This window comes from Manis pentadactyla, chromosome 15 (assembly GCF_030020395.1).
Source record: "Manis pentadactyla isolate mManPen7 chromosome 15, mManPen7.hap1, whole genome shotgun sequence".
Lineage (NCBI taxonomy): Eukaryota > Metazoa > Chordata > Mammalia > Pholidota > Manidae > Manis > Manis pentadactyla.
In genome coordinates, this window is record NC_080033.1 from 10,402,310 (window position 1) to 10,419,868 (window position 17,559).

Genomic DNA, 17,559 nt, shown 5'->3' on the forward strand with positions numbered 1-17,559 from the left:
AGGACAGGGAACTGGAGGGCAGGACCAGCAGAAGTGGGAGACTCCCTCCCAGGGAGCATTCTGCAGCCTCCTGGAAGGAGCTGAGCAGGGCAGGGGGATGGAAGAGAAAAGCAGTGACACAGATCTTGGAGTTGGGGTGGGTGGTGCAAGGCTGGTAGGGGGGAATTTGGGGGGAAGGAACATGACAGTTGGCGCTGAAGGCTGAGCCCGTGACTCACCACCACCTCCAACGCTCGTGATGGGGAGGAGACACTGACACATGCACGTGCAGCCTCCACCACACGTGACTGCATGCCTCGCACACACACATGGCACACGGCACCTCTCACACTGGCCTGGCACGGGAAGCCCTCTGCAGCTGGCATGTGGTAATCTCCGACGTACATCTGACCCTGAAGGATCACCAATTCTGCCCACACCTCCTCACCCTACACCCCACCAACACACCAACATCCCAGCATCAACCCTTAGCTCCAGGCAGGCCTGAAAGGCCAGACTCACACCGGCCTGCAGGCCTTTTGCTTACACAGGGACCCCAGCAGAGAATGCCTATCCTCTCTAAATTGGACCTGTCCCAGACGTTCTAGTCCCATGCCACCATCTCCAAAAAGACTGATCCAGGCCTGATCTTACTCTGCATCATCTAAGAGAAGGGACCAAGACAACCCAGATAAATTGGGAAGTCTAAGCAGAACGTACAAGCCAAGTTGGACCCCCTGCATTTTCAAGTAGGGAGAGGTCTCAGCAGGAGTGAGAACCTGCCTGAGGGAATGGAGCCTGTCAAAGCCTGAGTCTAGCTTTCAGGTTCTCCAGCTCCCACCCTAGGTTATTTCAGCCTGAGGGCAAACCCAGATTACCAGTTTTAGAGCTCACAGATTCCCACCAACTTCTTCCCTCTACTTCCTGCATCCACCCATTCTACATGCCACTCTGGACATCCCACCTGCCAGGCAATAGAGCCTGGGAGCCAAGAATATAGACCATGGAGTTAACTTCCTGATGGACAAGCTACTTAACTTTTCTGGGCCTCAGTTTCTTTGTAAAGTGAGGAAAGAGTTTTTCCCTCCTAGAGTTGTTGATAAGATTGAACTGAATAATGCACAGAAAGCACTGAGCACAATACTTAGCACATCAACTCCACTAAAGTACTGGTCTCCTTGAAGTCCTAATAAAGTTCTTATTTAGCTCTTACTCTGTTCCTCACAAAAACCATGATAGGGGCTATTATTCCCATTTCACAGATGAGGAAATTGTGGCATAGGGGAGTTGCTCAAGACAACTAGAAGTAACGGACAGGATTCCAATCCAGACAGCCCAGTTTAATTAAACATGGGCCTGGTGTGAGGGAATTTAGTGGAAAGTTAAGACACACACTTAGAAATCATTTGAAGGCCCCAGCAAAGGTGATGGATGAAGAGTCAGACCTAGGCCCTACTTTGTGTTTGGGGTCCCCTCGTAGCTTTTGGCCTCGATAAGGTAAAGGACTAAATCCTCTGCGACTCAGTTTACTCATTTGAGAAATGGTGTGCGCACGGTTATTAACAAGCAAATCCTGTTCTTGGGTTCACGGAGTGGCTCTGGAAACATTTCTAACAACATAGGGAAACGGGCTCCCAAGGCCCTGAGGGCTAAAAGGGAAGAGTAGCCAGGGCTGACCAGCGCCCCTTGGACACATGGCGACTCCACCTTCCCTTAAGCTCAGAGGAACAGCCTGCAAGGCAGGCACTCAGGAAACAGAGTCGGATCTGCTGCAGGGTCACTTCCTGCAGGTTCTCACCGTGATTGCCTTTAGGATCTTCCACACTCCACACTCCCTATTTCTTCAAATGAAACTGCCTGTCCTTGCTTTCCCCCACTGCCACCATTTTCCCATTTCCTCTCTTCTTCAGATTTTCCTGGCTCCCTCAGATCCCCTCTCTCTGTTTCTCTTTTTGACATTTCTCCTTCTCGTTCCCTCAAGAGTCCCTAGGTTTTTCTCCTCTTCTTGCTGCCTCATTCCTCGCTAACGAAGTTGGTCTGCAGCGTTGATTCCCTTTTCTCCCTCCAGGGGCGTGGTGCTGCCATTTCCCCTCTCCCCTTCGCGCTGACTGCTGCTTCACTTTCTGTCCCCGTTTCCCGGAGCCTCCAGCGCCTCAGGTCCCCAACTTCTGTCCTCCAGGTGTCGCGTGGCTCAACTTCCCCAAATCCCCCTCCGACCCCGACGTGACTCTGGCCCTGCGCCCCCAAAATGGCGCCCGCCGCCTCGCTCCACCCCTAACGTCACCGCGCAGCCCTCCCATCTTGAGCCGTCAGCAGGAGCCGACGAAGAGGCAGAGGAGGTGCATCCTTCGGGGGCTTAAGGGGGCGGGCACTATCATCCCAGAGGCCGGCCGGTGAAGAAATGTTGCTAGAGGATTGGTTGAACCCTGAGGGGATCCAGACGCTCTATACTATTGGCCCAAGGCTCAGAGACGTGAGCGTCGGTTGGCCAAACGGCGGGGGCCAGGAGGGCGATGATTGGGCGCGTTCGGCCGTCCGCGCGGTGCCGAGGAGGAAGGTGGGCGGAGCGTTACTGAGGGCGATTAGGGGCGAGAGTGAGGCTGTGGAGCAGGCGAGAGGCGACGGCGGGAGCTAGAGAGGGCGCGGCGCTGGGGTGGCCCTGCGAGGGGAGCAGCGGCCCTGGCCCGGGCCGGGGTGTGCGAGACAACGGAGGCGGGTGAGTAAAGGCCGACGCGCGGTCGGCAAGCTTCCTCCCCGCCCCCACCCGCCGCCTCTCCTCGCCACCCGCCTGCGCCCTGAAGAGCCGCTAGGGGACGCGCGCCGGGTGGGGAGGGCGGAGCGGCACCAACGGCCAGCGGGGCGCGCGGGCGGGCGGCCGGGCTTGGCGGCGGGCGGGGCAGGGGGCTAGAGTCGGGTGAAGGGCGGAGTGAGGAGGGGCGGGGCGCGGGCTGGGGGCTGGGAGCGTCCGGGGTGGGAAGGAATGCGTTAGCGCTATCCCCAGGAGGCTTCCACGGTGCGCGGGGCTTCGGGGCCAAGCGCTTGGCGGTGGGGCAGTTCAGGACCGAAGGGGAGTGAACCGGGGAAGGGTTAAGGGCGTGGGAAAGGTTAATGTGAAGAGAAAAGCTAGTTATGCCTGGAAGGAATTAGGCCTGTGAGAGAGGTCTTGGTGTGAAAAGAGATCAGGAAATGGATATCCCTAAAGAGATTTAGAGCGGATGGAGAGGTCCTTGTGAAGAATGGGGTTACGTTAACGTGAAGAGGAGTTAAGCCAAAATGGGGTACCCTTGCAACGAATTGAGAATATGTTCAAAGAAGGGTTATGTGACAAAGGTGCCTTCGTATCCCTAAAGTAGATAGGGTGGAGGTAGTCTTTTGAAAAGTACAGAGAATTAGGTCAAGGTGAAGAGTGAGAAGTGGGTATCACTAGAGGGGGCTGGGGTGGTGGGGTGAGAGGTCTGTGTGCTCGTCTGGGGCGGGGAGGTTGGTATCCCTCGAATGAGAATGAAATGTAAAGGTTGCTGAGAAGTTGGAGGTCAGGGTGTCCCCAGGGCTGGTGAGAGGGGTCTAGGTGTGGGGAAGCCGGATCTGTCTGTCCTCTGGCTGGGTTGGGTGGGGGAGGGGTTGGGTATCCCTAAATGGGTTTGAGGCAGAGGGAGAGTTGTGTGCGAAAGGAAGGAATTGAAGTCATTGTGAGGAGTAGGCTGGTATCCCTGCATTAGGTTGGAGTATTTGCAGATCTTCTTGCAAAGAAAAGGAATTAAGTTGATGTAGAGAGGGACTGAGCATCTCTGGAATGGATAGGGTGGGGGTGGCCCTTTTGCACAGAGGAGGGGCTTGGGTTGGCATAAAAAGAAGTGTTGGGCATCCCTTAAATGGATTTGAGGGGAAAAGGGCTTTTTGCAAAGAAGAAAATGTTTGGTTAATAACGTGAAGGGAGGACCTGGGAGTGGATCTTTTTCTGAAGGTGAGAGGCTTAGTTTTTGATGTGAGGAGGGGTGTGGGCATCTCTAGAATGGGTTAGGGTGGTAGGGGTTTTGCAAAGAAAACAAACGTGAAGAGGGAGTCTGGGAATACCTGAATGGGTTCGGATGGTGTTTGAAGAAAAGGGGTTTAAGTCAGTGTGAAGAGGGGATCTGGGTTGTAGATGAGGTCTCAGTGCAAAGAAGAGGTGATTAAGGGGAAGAGAGTTGTACCCAGGAGACAAACGACTAATAATGGTAAGAAGGGTCTGGGTGTGAAGAAAGGGTTAGGCTTTTGCAAGATGGGTCTGGGTATTCTGGATAGAGGGTTAGCGTGGGGGGGGGCAGGACTTGATTTGTAGAGGGGGTTAAGTAGTTTGAAGAGGAGGATCTGGTTGAGCAAGTGCTTAAAGTGGGAAGAGTCTGGGTGTGGAGATGGGTTAGGCCTTGGGAGAAAAGTTGATTGGAGGAAGGGACAGTTTGATGTGAGGAGCTTGGGCACCAGAGTGGGAGAGGTAGTAGGGAGCTGTGTGTAAAGGAGAGGAGTTGTATCATGTGAGGGTGCTGAAAGTGGCAGGGGCATTGGGGGTGCTTGAGGGGTCTGGGGTAAAGAGAGGTCGAGAATGGGGGTGGGGTGAGTGGGAAGAGAAAGATTGAATGGGGTGGGAGAAGTGCTGTCAGGGCCTGTGTGAGGATTCTGCTGGGCACCTGGGAGTGGGGATGGGATAGTGAGTTGGAAAGGAGTCGGTGGAAGATTTCAGTGGAGAGGATACAGGTCTTGGGCCAGTTGTGAGGTATGGGAGACTAGGTAGGGGGAGGTGGACAGGTTACCAGGATCTAGTGGGTGGAGTTTGATGCAAGTTGATTCAGAGGTGAGGCTTTGGTAGATTCTGGGGAGAGCCTGCTGGGAAGGTTTTGTGCTTGGTGCTCTTGGGTTTTCAGGAGAGGGAGGATTATTAAGAAGGCTGGTGGGAGTGGGGAAATGGAAGCAAGAAGTTAGAGGGGGAAATAGATTCAAGGCTTTGGTGGGAGGATGATAAAGGGAAATAATTGTCGCTGGGAAGGACTGAGGAGGCGGTGGCTTAGCTGTGATCTGTCTGCACCTCTCCCCTTTACCAGCCCAGGGCCTTGCTGCCACCATGACTGAGGAATCAGAGGAGACAGTTCTGTACATTGAGCACCGCTATGTCTGCTCGGAGTGCAACCAGCTCTATGGATCCCTGGAGGAGGTGCTCATGCACCAGAACTCTCACGTGCCCCAGCAGCACTTTGAGCTCGTGGGTGTGGCCGACCCTGGAGTCACTGTGGCCACAGAGGCAGCATCTGGCACGGGCCTCTATCAGACCCTAGTACAGGAGAGCCAGTACCAGTGCTTGGAGTGTGGGCAGCTGCTGATGTCCCCCAGCCAGCTCCTGGAACACCAGGAGCTGCATTTGAAGATGATGGCGCCCCAGGATGCAGTGCCAGCTGAGCCACCACCCAAGGTGCCCCCCTTGAGCTCCAGTACCATCCACTATGAGTGTGTGGATTGCAAGGCTCTCTTTGCCAGCCAGGAGCTCTGGTTGAACCACCGGCAAACTCACCTTCGGGCCACTCCCACCAAGCCTCCAGCCCCAGTTGTCCTGGGTTCTCCAGTTGTTCTAGGGCCCCCCATGGGCCAGGCCCGTGTAGCTGTGGAGCACTCGTACCGTAAGGCAGAAGAGGGTGGGGAAGGGGCAGCTGTCCCCTCTGCCGCTACCGCCACCACTGAGGTGGTGACTGAGGTGGAGCTGCTCCTTTACAAGTGCTCCGAGTGCTCCCAACTCTTCCAGCTGCCAGCTGACTTCCTGGAGCACCAGGCCACCCACTTCCCTGCTCCTACCCCTGAGTCTCAGGAACCTGCCTTGCAACAGGAGATTCTGACCCCATCACCTGCAGAGGTGCCTATGTCTCAGCCTGACCCCCTGCCATCATCTGACCACAGTTACGAGCTGCGCAATGGTGAAGCTATTGGACGTGATCGCCGGGGGCGCAAGGCCCGGAGGAACAACAGTGGAGAGCCAGGTGGGGCAGCCACCCAGGAGCTGTTTTGTTCAGCCTGTGACCAGCTATTTCTCTCGCCTCACCAGCTGCAGCAGCACCTGCGGAGTCACCGAGAGGGCGTCTTTAAGTGCCCTCTGTGCAGTCGCGTCTTCCCCAGCCCTTCCAGTCTGGACCAGCACCTTGGAGACCACAGCAGCGAGTCTCACTTCCTGTGTGTGGACTGTGGCCTTGCCTTTGGCACAGAGGCCCTCCTCCTGGCCCACCGGCGAGCCCACACCCCAAATCCTTTGCATTCATGTCCATGTGGAAAGACCTTTGTCAACCTCACCAAGTTCCTGTATCATCGGCGTACCCATGGGGTTGGGGGTGTCCCTTTGCCCACAACACCAGTCCCACCAGAGGAGCCTGTCATTGGTCTCCCTGAGCCAGCTTCAACAGAGACTGGAGAGCCAGAGGCTCCAGAGCCCCCTGTGTCCGAGGAGAGCTCAGCAGGGACTGCAGCTCCAGGCACCTACCGCTGCCTCCTCTGCAGCCGGGAATTTGGCAAGGCATTGCAGCTGACCCGGCACCAGCGTTTTGTGCACCGGCTGGAACGGCGCCACAAGTGTGGCATCTGTGGCAAGATGTTCAAGAAGAAGTCTCATGTGCGTAACCACCTGCGTACCCACACGGGGGAACGGCCCTTCCCCTGCCCAGACTGCTCCAAACCCTTCAACTCACCTGCCAACCTGGCTCGCCACAGGCTCACGCACACAGGGGAGCGGCCCTACCGGTGTGGGGACTGTGGCAAGGCTTTCACGCAAAGCTCCACACTGAGGCAGCACCGCCTGGTTCATGCCCAGCACTTCCCCTACCGCTGCCAGGAGTGTGGGGTGCGTTTTCACCGCCCCTACCGCCTGCTCATGCACCGCTACCACCACACAGGCGAGTACCCTTACAAGTGCCGTGAGTGCCCCCGCTCCTTCTTGCTTCGCCGGCTGCTGGAGGTGCACCAGCTTGTGGCCCATGCTGGGCGCCAGCCCCACCGCTGCCCATCCTGTGGGGCTGCCTTTCCCTCTTCACTGCGGCTCCGTGAGCACCGCTGTGCAGCTGCTGCCGCGCAGGCCCCACGGCGCTTTGAGTGTGGCACCTGTGGCAAGAAAGTGGGCTCAGCTGCCCGGCTGCAGGCACATGAGGCTGCCCATGCAGCCGCTGGGCCTGGGGAGGTCCTGGCGAAGGAGCCCCCGGCCCCACGGGCCCCGCGGGCCACTCGCACCCCAGTTGCCTCCCCGACAACCCTTGGAAGTGCAGCCCCTGCTGCCCCTGCAGCCCCAGCCCGTCGCCGGGGCCTGGAGTGCAGTGAGTGCAAGAAGCTGTTCAGCACAGAGACCTCGCTGCAGGTACATCGGCGCATCCATACAGGCGAGCGACCATACCCATGTCCAGACTGTGGCAAGGCCTTTCGTCAGAGTACGCACCTGAAGGACCACCGGCGCCTGCACACAGGCGAGCGGCCCTTTGCCTGTGAAGTGTGCGGCAAGGCCTTTGCCATCTCTATGCGCCTGGCGGAGCACCGCCGCATTCACACTGGGGAACGGCCCTACTCCTGCCCCGACTGCGGCAAGAGCTACCGCTCCTTCTCCAACCTGTGGAAGCACCGCAAGACCCACCAGCAGCAGCATCAGGCAGCTGTGCGGCAGCAGCTGGCAGAGGCCGAGGCCGCCGTTGGCCTGGCCGTGATGGAGACTGCAGTGGAGGCGCTGCCCTTGGTGGAGGCCATTGAAATCTACCCTCTGGCTGAGGCTGAGGGAGTTCAGATTAGTGGCTGACCCTGCCCCGCTTCCTGCTTCAGTGCCGCCGTGCCCTGTTGCTAAAGAGCCTCCTCCACCAGCCCCTTAGGTCTCTGTACCTGCTGTGCCCCTTTTTCCACCCCTCCCAACAGTCATGTAAGTTCTCTAACCTCTTCTAAAGGGGTGCTCTGGGGTCCCTGAAAAGTAAGCATAAAGCCCACCTTCCACCTGTTAGCATTGGTGGCCCCAAGGTGAGGCAGTCAATAAAGACTGAGTTGGACATTTATGTGCTTTTGTCTGGCCTGGCTGTGTGGGGTGGAATTTGGGAGCTATGAGCCCAGGTACTTGGGGCTCATTTTTCGTGGCTTGTTCCCAGTGTCTGGAACGGGGTGCCTGGCAAGTAACAGGAGCTCAGTAAACATTTGCTGAAAAGGAAGGAATCCATAGGCACGGCTTCACTCCGGTGCTCGTGGCAGGCACTGTGGCTCTTTAGCCACTAGAGGCCCCCACAGCCCCTTAAAAGGACTGGAAGCTGTTTCTAACTGGCAAGAACGTTTGGGAAAATGTTCAGATTCTCACCACCTCAGCCTGATGTGAGTCATCTCCCCTAGGGCCATCTGGTTTTCACACTGTGGCTCCCTGAGGACAAAGGCAGGTGTGGGAAAGGCATGATCTTAACAAGTAGAGGTGGGTAGCTCCTGGGGCCAGGCCCAGCTGTGGAAGTAGAGATTGTAACTTTTCCCTGGAGGTAGGAATCCTCTTAAGCGGAGGTACCTTAACACCCGCCTGGAGTTGGACTCAGGCTCAGCCAACAGTCTTACAGAGCAAGGGGTGGTTTTGTTGGCTGACTGATAATCTAAACATCTCAAACATGTCTAGTTTGCCTCAAGTACTTCCCTACACTTAACTGGAATAATTCTCACTGGTCCTGTTAGGAGAAAATTTTGTAGGGAAGAAATTTGCGGTCTGAAGCACTGAGGTGATTTACCCAAGGTCATTCAACCCAGATAAGGCAGAGCTTGAATCCAAGCCTGCTTTCATTTGGTTGAATCACCCACGTGCTTTCCTCTGTACTCCGCAGCCTCTTGCGTACTTGGCTCAGACTGTGGAGAAAGGAGATACTGAGTATGTGACTTGGTGGGAATGCGCAGTTGTAATGCAAATCTTGTCTCTTAAGAGCCACACCCCAAGAAAAGTAAGTCTCAAGATTACTCCAGTCTTTCTGTTGGAGAGAATTTCTTAACTGGAACCTTAGTAAATGAGGGGTGAAAGGGAAGCTGCATTGAAGCCAGGGGAAATGGAGGCCCGCGAGCCACACACACAGCTTCTCGGGGGCTCAAAGAGACTGGTTTAGCCTGTTGCTGGAGTGAGAAAATGAAAGTTTAGAGAGGGAGGAGGCCTGGTAGAGCCAGGACTGGAAACCAGGTCTCCCAAGCATGAATGAAGATTTTACTACACTATGCTTATTTTAGTCATTTTTAAAAAGAAAAAGCACTCATCCATTTGATATCCTACAGCTTCTAATGAAGAGCAGTTACCTGTTAAACAGTTTTTGACCAGAATGTGTTGACCTTGGACGACCTAACCTGCAGAAAGGACTCAGCCATCTTAGTTCAGTATGCCAGACCCCCTTAGTCCTCAGGTAAGGACTGATTCTCAAACTCCTCTCAAGAACTATAACATCCTGAAAGTCCGTATCAAATAAGTGCTTAGAATTGGAGAATTTGTCCTTGTAAAACCAGGTAATAATCAGGCTGAATCAAGAAAAGAGGTAGAATTGGGAAAATCTGAGGGTACTGGTTGACCCCAGGATAATGATGCTTTCAGCAGAGAATAGCCCTTGATGGTGGGGTTACCACCCTTATTAGGGCCTCTAATGAAAACTTCAGAATCCCACTCTAGAAAAAAAGTTCCTGTGCAAACATGTTATGAACAAAAGTTTACCATCCCACCCCTGAAATTTACATGGTCCTCAGTTGAACCACTGTCCCAAAAAAGATGACACTGATCAAACTTGTTGGATGCTGGTGTTCAAGTTAAGTAGGCAAAGGTTCTCAAACTCCAATGTGTGTTAAGCAGTGTCCCCAGAGATTTGGATTCAGTAAGCATGTCTGGGTCTCTTGGGCACATTCACAGGGCTACAGGTGGATGCCTAGTTCAGCTCCATCATGCTCTCAAGTGTGCCTTCTGCTTGTCACAGGATGACTTGGAAGATAAGGAACTTTTGGTTCTGACTGCACCACCCTGCAGGCAGGGGGCTGAACTAAATGACCTTCCTTGAGGTACTATTCTGAACCTCCATCCCAATATTCCACTCCCCTATCCCTACAGACTTGAGAGTTGGAGAAGTGCTGTTTTTCAATTTTGCCAAAACAATGTGGTACTAATACTCCATCTCACTAGATGATCAAACCCCTCTGTCTCTTTTCTCCTGTCCCCTCATCCCTCACTATTAAATTTTCAGAGTCCCAGTACCTATGGATGGAACAGTGACAAGGAGACCTGATGGCAGTGGAAAAACCCAGTTACTGACACCATCTCTGATTTTCAGTGGTGAGGTCTTGGGGGTCAGCCCATGGCCTGGCCTGTGAAGCTCTTGTTCTGCCAGATGACTTCAAAGTCAGCTCTTTTTAAAGGGTCTTGTTAGTCCTCAGGGACGGAAATGGGGAAGTACTCACTGGTTTCCTGGCTTTTTCATAGTTCTTGTTTATTGAAGCCTAGGTGCTAGAGAATTTTCATCAGCACATGTAATACTCGATTTTTACAACCCCATAGGACAGGTATTGCCCATATACAGATGTGGACACGGAAGCTCAACCATCTGTAAAATGCCAGAAATGGGATTTGAAATACAGGAATTTGAATTTATCCTAAGTTCGAAGATTTGATTTTCTGATTAGTGAAAAAACTGCTGAGGCCTTGCTTCTGAACATTCACTATTTAAAGAGAAGGAAAGCCATCCTCTCCCCAGCACATGCATACACACCCCAAACCCTGACTGCCCCACCACCCTTCACAGGACAGAGGAGACAGGAAGAGCAGGCAGCATTTCTCTGTACAGTTTTTAATTTTTAATTTTTTGATGTCAGATGAATGACACACTCAAGTTACAAAAATGGGGCCTTAAAAGAAGCACATTGTACAATGAACAAGCAGATTGGAGTTAAGAACACTGAAACGCTAACCCGCTACCACAAGAAGAGACAGGGAAGGGTTGCAGGATGGGAAGGGAGGGGCTACCAACAACACAGGAGTCAGACAGAACTCAAAGGGGGGCTAACTTGGTGAGAATGGAGGAAAGGCATGTCTCCTCCAGGGCCCACTCTTTCTGTATGCCACGGCTTGGTCTCCCTTGCCCACTACTTGCCGCCACTTCCCATCTCCATTCCAACCTGACCATTCAAATGAGTGGGTGAGAGACACCCACCCCAGAAAAGACCAAGCCAATCAGATCCTCACAAGGTGGAGTTGTCACCTTGCCTAGTTCAGACTTAGATTTGGGAGGTGATGGGGTAGCAGTGGGATAAGAAGCCAGAAAAGAGCAGAGAGGAGTTGCTCAGAGGCCCCTGCTAGTCCCAACTCCTTGCCCCTCGCCCACCAAACCATGATCCAAAGGCCCCCTCTACAAGTGGTCGAGAGAGGCCCCTAGTCACCCTGCACTTACATAAATAAATAAATACTGAGCCCCCCCGGGCTTGGAGGAGAGGCTGGGGGAGGGGCAGCAGGGGTGGAGGAGAGGAAAGGGGGAGTCACAGACATAGTAAATAGTCATCTCCGTCCCATCAACACTTCTCTCTGGAATTTTCTCTCCTTTTTGTGTTTGTTCAACAAGGAGCTAACATCTCAAGAACAAATACTTAAAAATATACATTATTTTTTTCTTTTTTTTTCGCCTTTGTCATCGTCATCTTGCTTTGGAGACTGCTGAGGTCAAAGTTCAAGCCGCATGAAGGAACTGTGGCTTGGAGTTTTTGTGTATTTTTTTTATTTTAATTTTTTAATTTTTTTCACTTTTTTTTCCAACATATAAAAAGGTAGCGGAGTTGTCTGTGGGTTTTTTTAATGGTTAAATCTTTGGTTTGTTTCTTTTTTTCTCTTGGAGGCCTTTATCTCTCGCACTTGCCTTTCCCACTCAGAGGCCAGTGGGGGCCCGCGTGTCTCAGTCTTGCTTAGTCTGTCTCACGCTCTCTCGCTCGCTCTCACTCCATTCCCCCTACCCTGAGCTAAAGGGAGAGAGAGGCACCCTGGGGTTTGGGTGGGTGAGGAAATTTAGATCAAGAAGTCATCCCTTAGGTGGCTAGTCCCTTACCCCATCTTCCCAGGGTGGGGGTGCTTGGAGACCCTCTCTAGGCCTTAACCCAGGGAAGCGCTGTGTGGGAAACATACCCTTCCCCCTCCTGACCCTAGCCCCTACTCAGGCAGGGAATCAGGCTCCCCATGGACACCACCCCCACTTACCTCCCATCCCCTCCCTCCCACTTCCAGCTCCCACCCTCCCAGAAGAGAACAGAGAGGTGTTTTAGTTACTGGCATTTTTTTTCTTCTTTTTTTGGCACAATTAAAAGGCCCACCACTAAGGTAGACCCAGTCTCTGTCCCCACCTTAAGAGGAGGTCAGGGTTCGGGAGAAGAGAAATTCAGAAGGCTCTCCCAGTCCACACATCTTCCTCTCTGGCCCAGGACCTCAGACATCTCAGCTAGCCCAGAGCCCGGCCTGGGTCTCCCTCCCCAGCCCCTCAGCTCTCTCTCGCTCACACACAGACACACGGACACAGGCTCTGCACAGACCACAAAATAAAAACGATGAGATAGTTTTGTTTCCCGGAGTCGAGACGGGGGTACTGGAGTGAAAGGGGCAGAGTGGGGTGGGGGACATGAATTCCCCCATCACCTTCCCAACCCTGGCTCCCTCCAGCCCCCCAGCCCCTTGCCCTGGCTGGCCCCCAGCCAACGATATTTGGTTTCCTTTTTTAACATTAAAGTTCTATGAGGTATTTGGTGCCTTATCTCGAGTCCTCGGGGGAGGGGGGCCCAGGAGGGAGACCTGGGGCACACTTGCCCCTCCCTCCCTCCCACCCCCTTCCCAATATTTGGTTTCACAGCTGTAGTTAAAGCTTGGGATTTGGTTATTTTTCCCCCTCCCAGGAATTTTCATTTTTTCTTGTTTCCTTTTCCCAGTTATGGGGATTGGATGGGGAGGGTCCCCACCACCCCCGGCTGCATGGGGTTCCCTCCACCAATGTCAGGGCATCGGCCCCATCCCTGCCCCCAATTCCTCCCATTCTATCTGCCCTGCCCTCCCCCCTAACACCACTGGGGTGAGGGAGAGGTGGAGGGGACAGGATTCGATGGGGAGAAAGCAGGATGAAGTGGGTGGTGATGAGTCCTGGATTTTCTTTCCTTTTTTTTTTGGTCTAGGATCATAGTTTTTGTTTGAGTCATCTCCACCATGCCTTCCATGCTTCCTGTCTTCTCGGAGGGGTTTTTGGTTGTAATTCCTTTCACTTTGCTCTGCTCAAATATCTTTCCTAGCTGTTCAGGAGCCCTTGGCTGCCTCTCCACCCTTAGGCTGAGGCCCAGGCCCTCTCGCCAGTCCCTTCTCTTCAAGAAATAAAAATGGACAAACTCAGAGGTAGGGTCAGGGCAGGGAGTCGTTCGGCGGAGATGCTTACATTCTGACAAGGATGGGTCGACGGCATGCCAGGTCCCATAGGTGCCAATGTTGGGGGGCAGACACCCCGAGATCCCCGAAACAGCCGAGTCTCTGCTTCGTCCACGGCCCAGCCCAACAGTTCCATTTCCCGGGTGGGAGAAGGGAGACAAAAAAGAACGCTGAGGCCCCAGGGCCCAGGGTGGCGTCTGAGCTGTGTCTGCCTCTCCTGGGAGGGTCCGGGCTCCCCTGCTCTGCCCAGCGGCCGCAGGGCCGCTCTACTTTCCATGGCTCGCGTCCTTCACAGCAACACTTTGGTTTGAGGAGAGACACTGAAAGTACTAGATCGAGAGGGGCGGGACGAGCAAGGGAGAGGGAAAGGGGGAGCAAGGGGGGAGAGGACAGACCGAAAAGAACAGAAAAAGAAATCAAAGGAGGAATCAAACCACCCGAAAGTTTGTTTTCCTTTGTCCATTCTTTTTGCTTCCCTATTCTTTTTTTTCCTGTTTTTTTTTTTTTAAAGCTTTTTCAGTTGATTGGGGTGCAGGGAGCTGGGCTCTTCACCCCTGTCCCTGACACCCTCTCGGCCCTGCCCACCCGCTCCCGTCCACCCTGGCTGAGGGACAGGCCCTGCCCCAGCCGCCCCCCTCCAGCTTTCCCGAAGACGACGTCCATGAGGTATTTGTGAAGAGAAAGAAGCATCTGTCCTTCCATCCGACTCGGGGACCAAGGGCCTGGACCACAGGTGCAGGGGCTTGGCTCCGCCTTGCGGCTCCTCCTTATTCTTGAAGAGTCCTCATCTTCTTTCCCTTAAATATATATATATCTATAAATTCTTTTCTTTTCTAGTTTTAATTTATTGTTTGGTATTTTTGTTTTTGGTTCAAACTTTGTTGGCCTCCACAACTGTAGGAGGGCAAAGTGGCTCCCAGCGGCACCTCTCTGTCCGTCGAGGTGTGTCCAGAGCTGGGCATCACAGGGTCCAGCCACTCCACGGAGTTCTCGTGGGAGTGGTGGCCACCACAGTGCCCTCTTGGATGGAGACCACAGGTCATGGCACTGTCCCCGCCACATGGACCCTGATGGGGACACCACCTGGAGGAACCCCACCATTGGTGTGTGTGTGTGTGTGTGTGTGTACATGGTAGTGGGGAGGCATCCACCAGTATCAGAGGGGCACAGGGTTGGAAGAGAGGTGAGTTCTCTTTTTGGTTTCTGGTCAATGTCAAAGAACGTGAAGGATCCCACGGATAGGCACTGGAATATGAGTTTTTTTTTTTTTTTTCAGGGAAACTGACAGACAAGGATGGAAAAAAAGCTTGAATGCCCTCAAGTCATCCCCTCTTGCCAGGAACTTCCACCTCCCCATAGGCTGGGGAGGGGGGTAGATTCCAGATCAGAGGATGGTGACAGGACTGAGGAGGACATGTGAGAGCTAGAACTTGGAAAAACAGCCTAGCCCACCCTTCACAGGGAAAGGGGGAGGTATAGGGGTGCAAAGTCATCCCAGGCCTGCCACTGAACTCTCCCCTGGCTGGGGGAGGAAAGAGGTTAAAGCAAGACCACCTGCCCAGGTGGGGAGAGCTGGGGGCCAGGGGAGGTCAGGGACACATGGTAGGGACACATTCTGTTGAGCACAATGCTAAAAATTCTGTACATCCTTTGGATGAAGCTACTGAATATTTGGTGTAAGGTTGTTCAGGCCCTTTCTCTTTTACCTTCTGGAAAAGAACATTTGAAGGATGGTTCTGAGCCACCCCATCGGCCCCACGCTGGCCCTGTCTTCGCTGGCCCAGGGCTAGGGGCTGGGGCTAGGAGGCTGGCACATTCTCTTTTTCCTTCTCTGGCCCCCACGGGGGGAGGCAAGGTTGGGGTTGGCCCCATAGCCAGGGGCTCGGCATGAGGTCCACCCTGCTGAGGCTTCTCTGCCCCTGGCTGGGGTTCTTATTTGGTGTCGTAGCGGTGAGCACACTGAGGTCTGGCTCGCAACTGGTTTTTGGTTTGGTTTGGTGGGGGAATTTTTTGTTTGTTTTTGGTTATTTTTGTTTTTCACCTCTGGTTCCTTTGGGACAGCTGGTTTCTGTTGTGATTATTTTTGGTTTTCTTTTGTTGGTTGGTTTCTTCTTTCTTTTTGGTTGGTTGGGTTTTTTGTTTTTTGTTTTTTTGGTTTTTCCTCCTTTGTCACTCCTGCTCCGAGGACCCTCTGCACCCCCACCGTTGGTCCCCTTGCCGTCTTCCCAGGCAGGGGGCTGAGGCGGGGCTCAGAAGAGTAGGAGGAGAAGCATGACGGGCCCTCACTCAAGCTTGGACCCTGCCTCGGGCCCCCCTGGGCCTCCAGGGGTCTGTGCTGCCACCTCGCTGCAAGTGGAGGAGGACGAGGACGAGGAGGAAGAGGAAGAGAGGCCAGGAGACTTGCTGGAGATGGAGGCTGCCACGGCCGCAGCAGCTGCTGAGACCAGGCCCACGCCAGGCGGGGCACTGAGCAGGGGTAGCCCAGCATGGTTCAGGAAGAGCGGTGAGGTCACCAGGCCAGGGCTCCCCGGGGCTGCACTGGCCGTCCCCAGCACCAGGTTCCCGCTGCCATCAAGGCTGGTAAGGGGCAGGGTTCCACCAGAGGCCAGGGCTGGTGGGGAAAGAGAGAGTCTGGGCTGGGGAGGGGCGCCTTCCGGCGTCCTGCCCACAGTGCTCCCTGGCTTCCCGCTGGCCCCACGGACCCCCATCAGCACCCCTCACACCTTCCCCAAAGGTGAGATGGGTATGAAGAGGCAAGCAATGCAGTGAGCAGGGGCAGAATGGCATGGCTGGAGCAGCAATGGGGGGGCTCGAGGCCCCAGGGGCTGGGCTGGTGACGATGGGAGTGACATGAGGTAGCACGCACCTTGGATAGTGGCCAAAGGGTTGTTGCTCATGAGGGCTGGACTCAGCCCGGAGCTCAACCCCACCATTGTGCTTCTGCAAGAGGCAAAGCAGGGGCATTAGCAGGGGCAGGGACCTGCCAGCAGTACTGGGGCACAGCTCCCCACCCTAGAAGCAGCAGGACCCTGATTTTTCCCACAGCCTCCCCACCTGCAGCTGCCCACTTACCCCGTGCTGGGGTTCAGGCCCGACAAGCCGATAGCCGAGTGGCTGCCTTGAGGGCTGGGATTTGTGCTGTTGGTGGTGGCCGGGGGTGGGGGAGTGACAGAAGGGATGGAATTGAGGGGGGGCAAGGCCCCACCCCCGCCCCCACCCCCTCCAGCTGTCCGGCTGGGGTGGAGCGTCCCCACAGCTGAGGATAAGGTAGTAACTGCCAGAGAGAGACAGAGAGATGGAGACCTCAGCTTCCACTTGTCCTCCACCAAGGAACCTAGGGCCAGTTCCTGCTTGTTTTCCCCACCCTTTCCCACAGTATCTCCTCCATGAAAACAGACTCAGGCCTCCTGCCCTCTCTTCCCACGGTCATTTCTTTGTGCTTCTGCCATATAACAGCAGTCACAATAATCTCAGTAAGAGCAGCTGCCACCTACTAGATATGTGCCCCGTGCCCCTGTGCATGCACACCCCGAGACCCCACCCTGAACCTTCACTGCCTGGCTCCTTTTATACAGACAAGAACCAGGGGTGCCCAGAAGACAAAGCCCTGTGGCTCCCTCTAGGGGCAAGATAGGGCAGTGCGGCTGTGCACGCTGAGCTGGTGAGAGCTCAGAACCAAGATTCAGGGGCCAAAAGCCTGGACAGCAGTTCTGGGCTTTGTCGGGTCCCAGCTGTGCCGTTGGGCAAGTGCCTTCACCTCTCTGGCCTTCAGTTTTCTCACCTGGAAAGTGGGGATAATAATATAACCTACCTCGTGAAATGGGTGTGAGGATTAAATAAGTCAACGTTCTTTAGAAAGAGTTTAGAATAGTGCCAGGCACACACTTTCTACTTTATAAATCAGTTATTTCTTAATCTGAGGACGAACAATGGGCGTTTGTTTTATATTATTCTTGTATGTGGTGTTAAACACATCCTCCCAGAAAGTGGGAAAGAAGGGCTTTGGATACCAATATATACGTATATGTATTCACACATACAACTTCTGTATTATTATACATTCACCTTAATTCTATAAAAACTGAGGCTCAGAGAGGTAGTCTCTTCTGGAGTTCATACAATTCACAAATGCCAGGAACAGAATCCACGTACATTGTCTTTCACCCACT

At 54.1% G+C, this 17,559-nt stretch overlaps 2 protein-coding genes across 21 annotated transcripts in view; one reads left to right on the forward strand and one right to left on the reverse strand.

The window, feature by feature from the left end:
• The first annotated feature begins 2,385 nt into the window (after positions 1 to 2,385).
• ZNF574 (zinc finger protein 574) lies at positions 2,386 to 11,158 on the forward strand. Of its 2 annotated transcripts, none has more exons than XM_036896476.2 (4): positions 2,386 to 2,695; positions 5,058 to 8,322; positions 9,247 to 9,371; positions 10,194 to 11,158. In XM_036896476.2, exon 2 carries the CDS (start codon positions 5,078 to 5,080, stop codon positions 7,766 to 7,768), a length of 2,691 nt encoding a protein of 896 aa, XP_036752371.2. In that variant the 5' UTR covers positions 2,386 to 2,695; positions 5,058 to 5,077; the 3' UTR covers positions 7,769 to 8,322; positions 9,247 to 9,371; positions 10,194 to 11,158. The 2 variants fall into 2 exon arrangements, with proteins under 2 accessions (XP_036752371.2, XP_036752370.2); XM_036896475.2 differs by lacking the exon at positions 2,386 to 2,695 and adding an exon at positions 2,926 to 4,196.
• Positions 11,159 to 12,424: 1,266 nt separating this feature from the next.
• Positions 12,425 to 17,559, reverse strand: part of POU2F2 (POU class 2 homeobox 2) — a 71,841-nt gene continuing 66,706 nt past the window's right edge. For 11 of the 19 annotated variants that reach the window (XM_036896576.2, XM_036896585.2, XM_036896584.2 and 8 more), the window contains 3 exons: positions 16,463 to 16,664; positions 16,257 to 16,330; positions 12,425 to 16,001 (listed from right to left, as the gene is read on the reverse strand). In XM_036896576.2, the coding sequence (XP_036752471.1) occupies positions 15,673 to 16,001; positions 16,257 to 16,330; positions 16,463 to 16,664 (605 nt within the window). In that variant the 3' untranslated portion in view covers positions 12,425 to 15,672. The remainder of the gene's footprint in view (positions 16,002 to 16,256; positions 16,331 to 16,462; positions 16,665 to 17,559) is intronic. The other 8 variants (XM_036896589.2, XM_036896588.2, XM_057493412.1 and 5 more) reach the window with 3 other exon arrangements.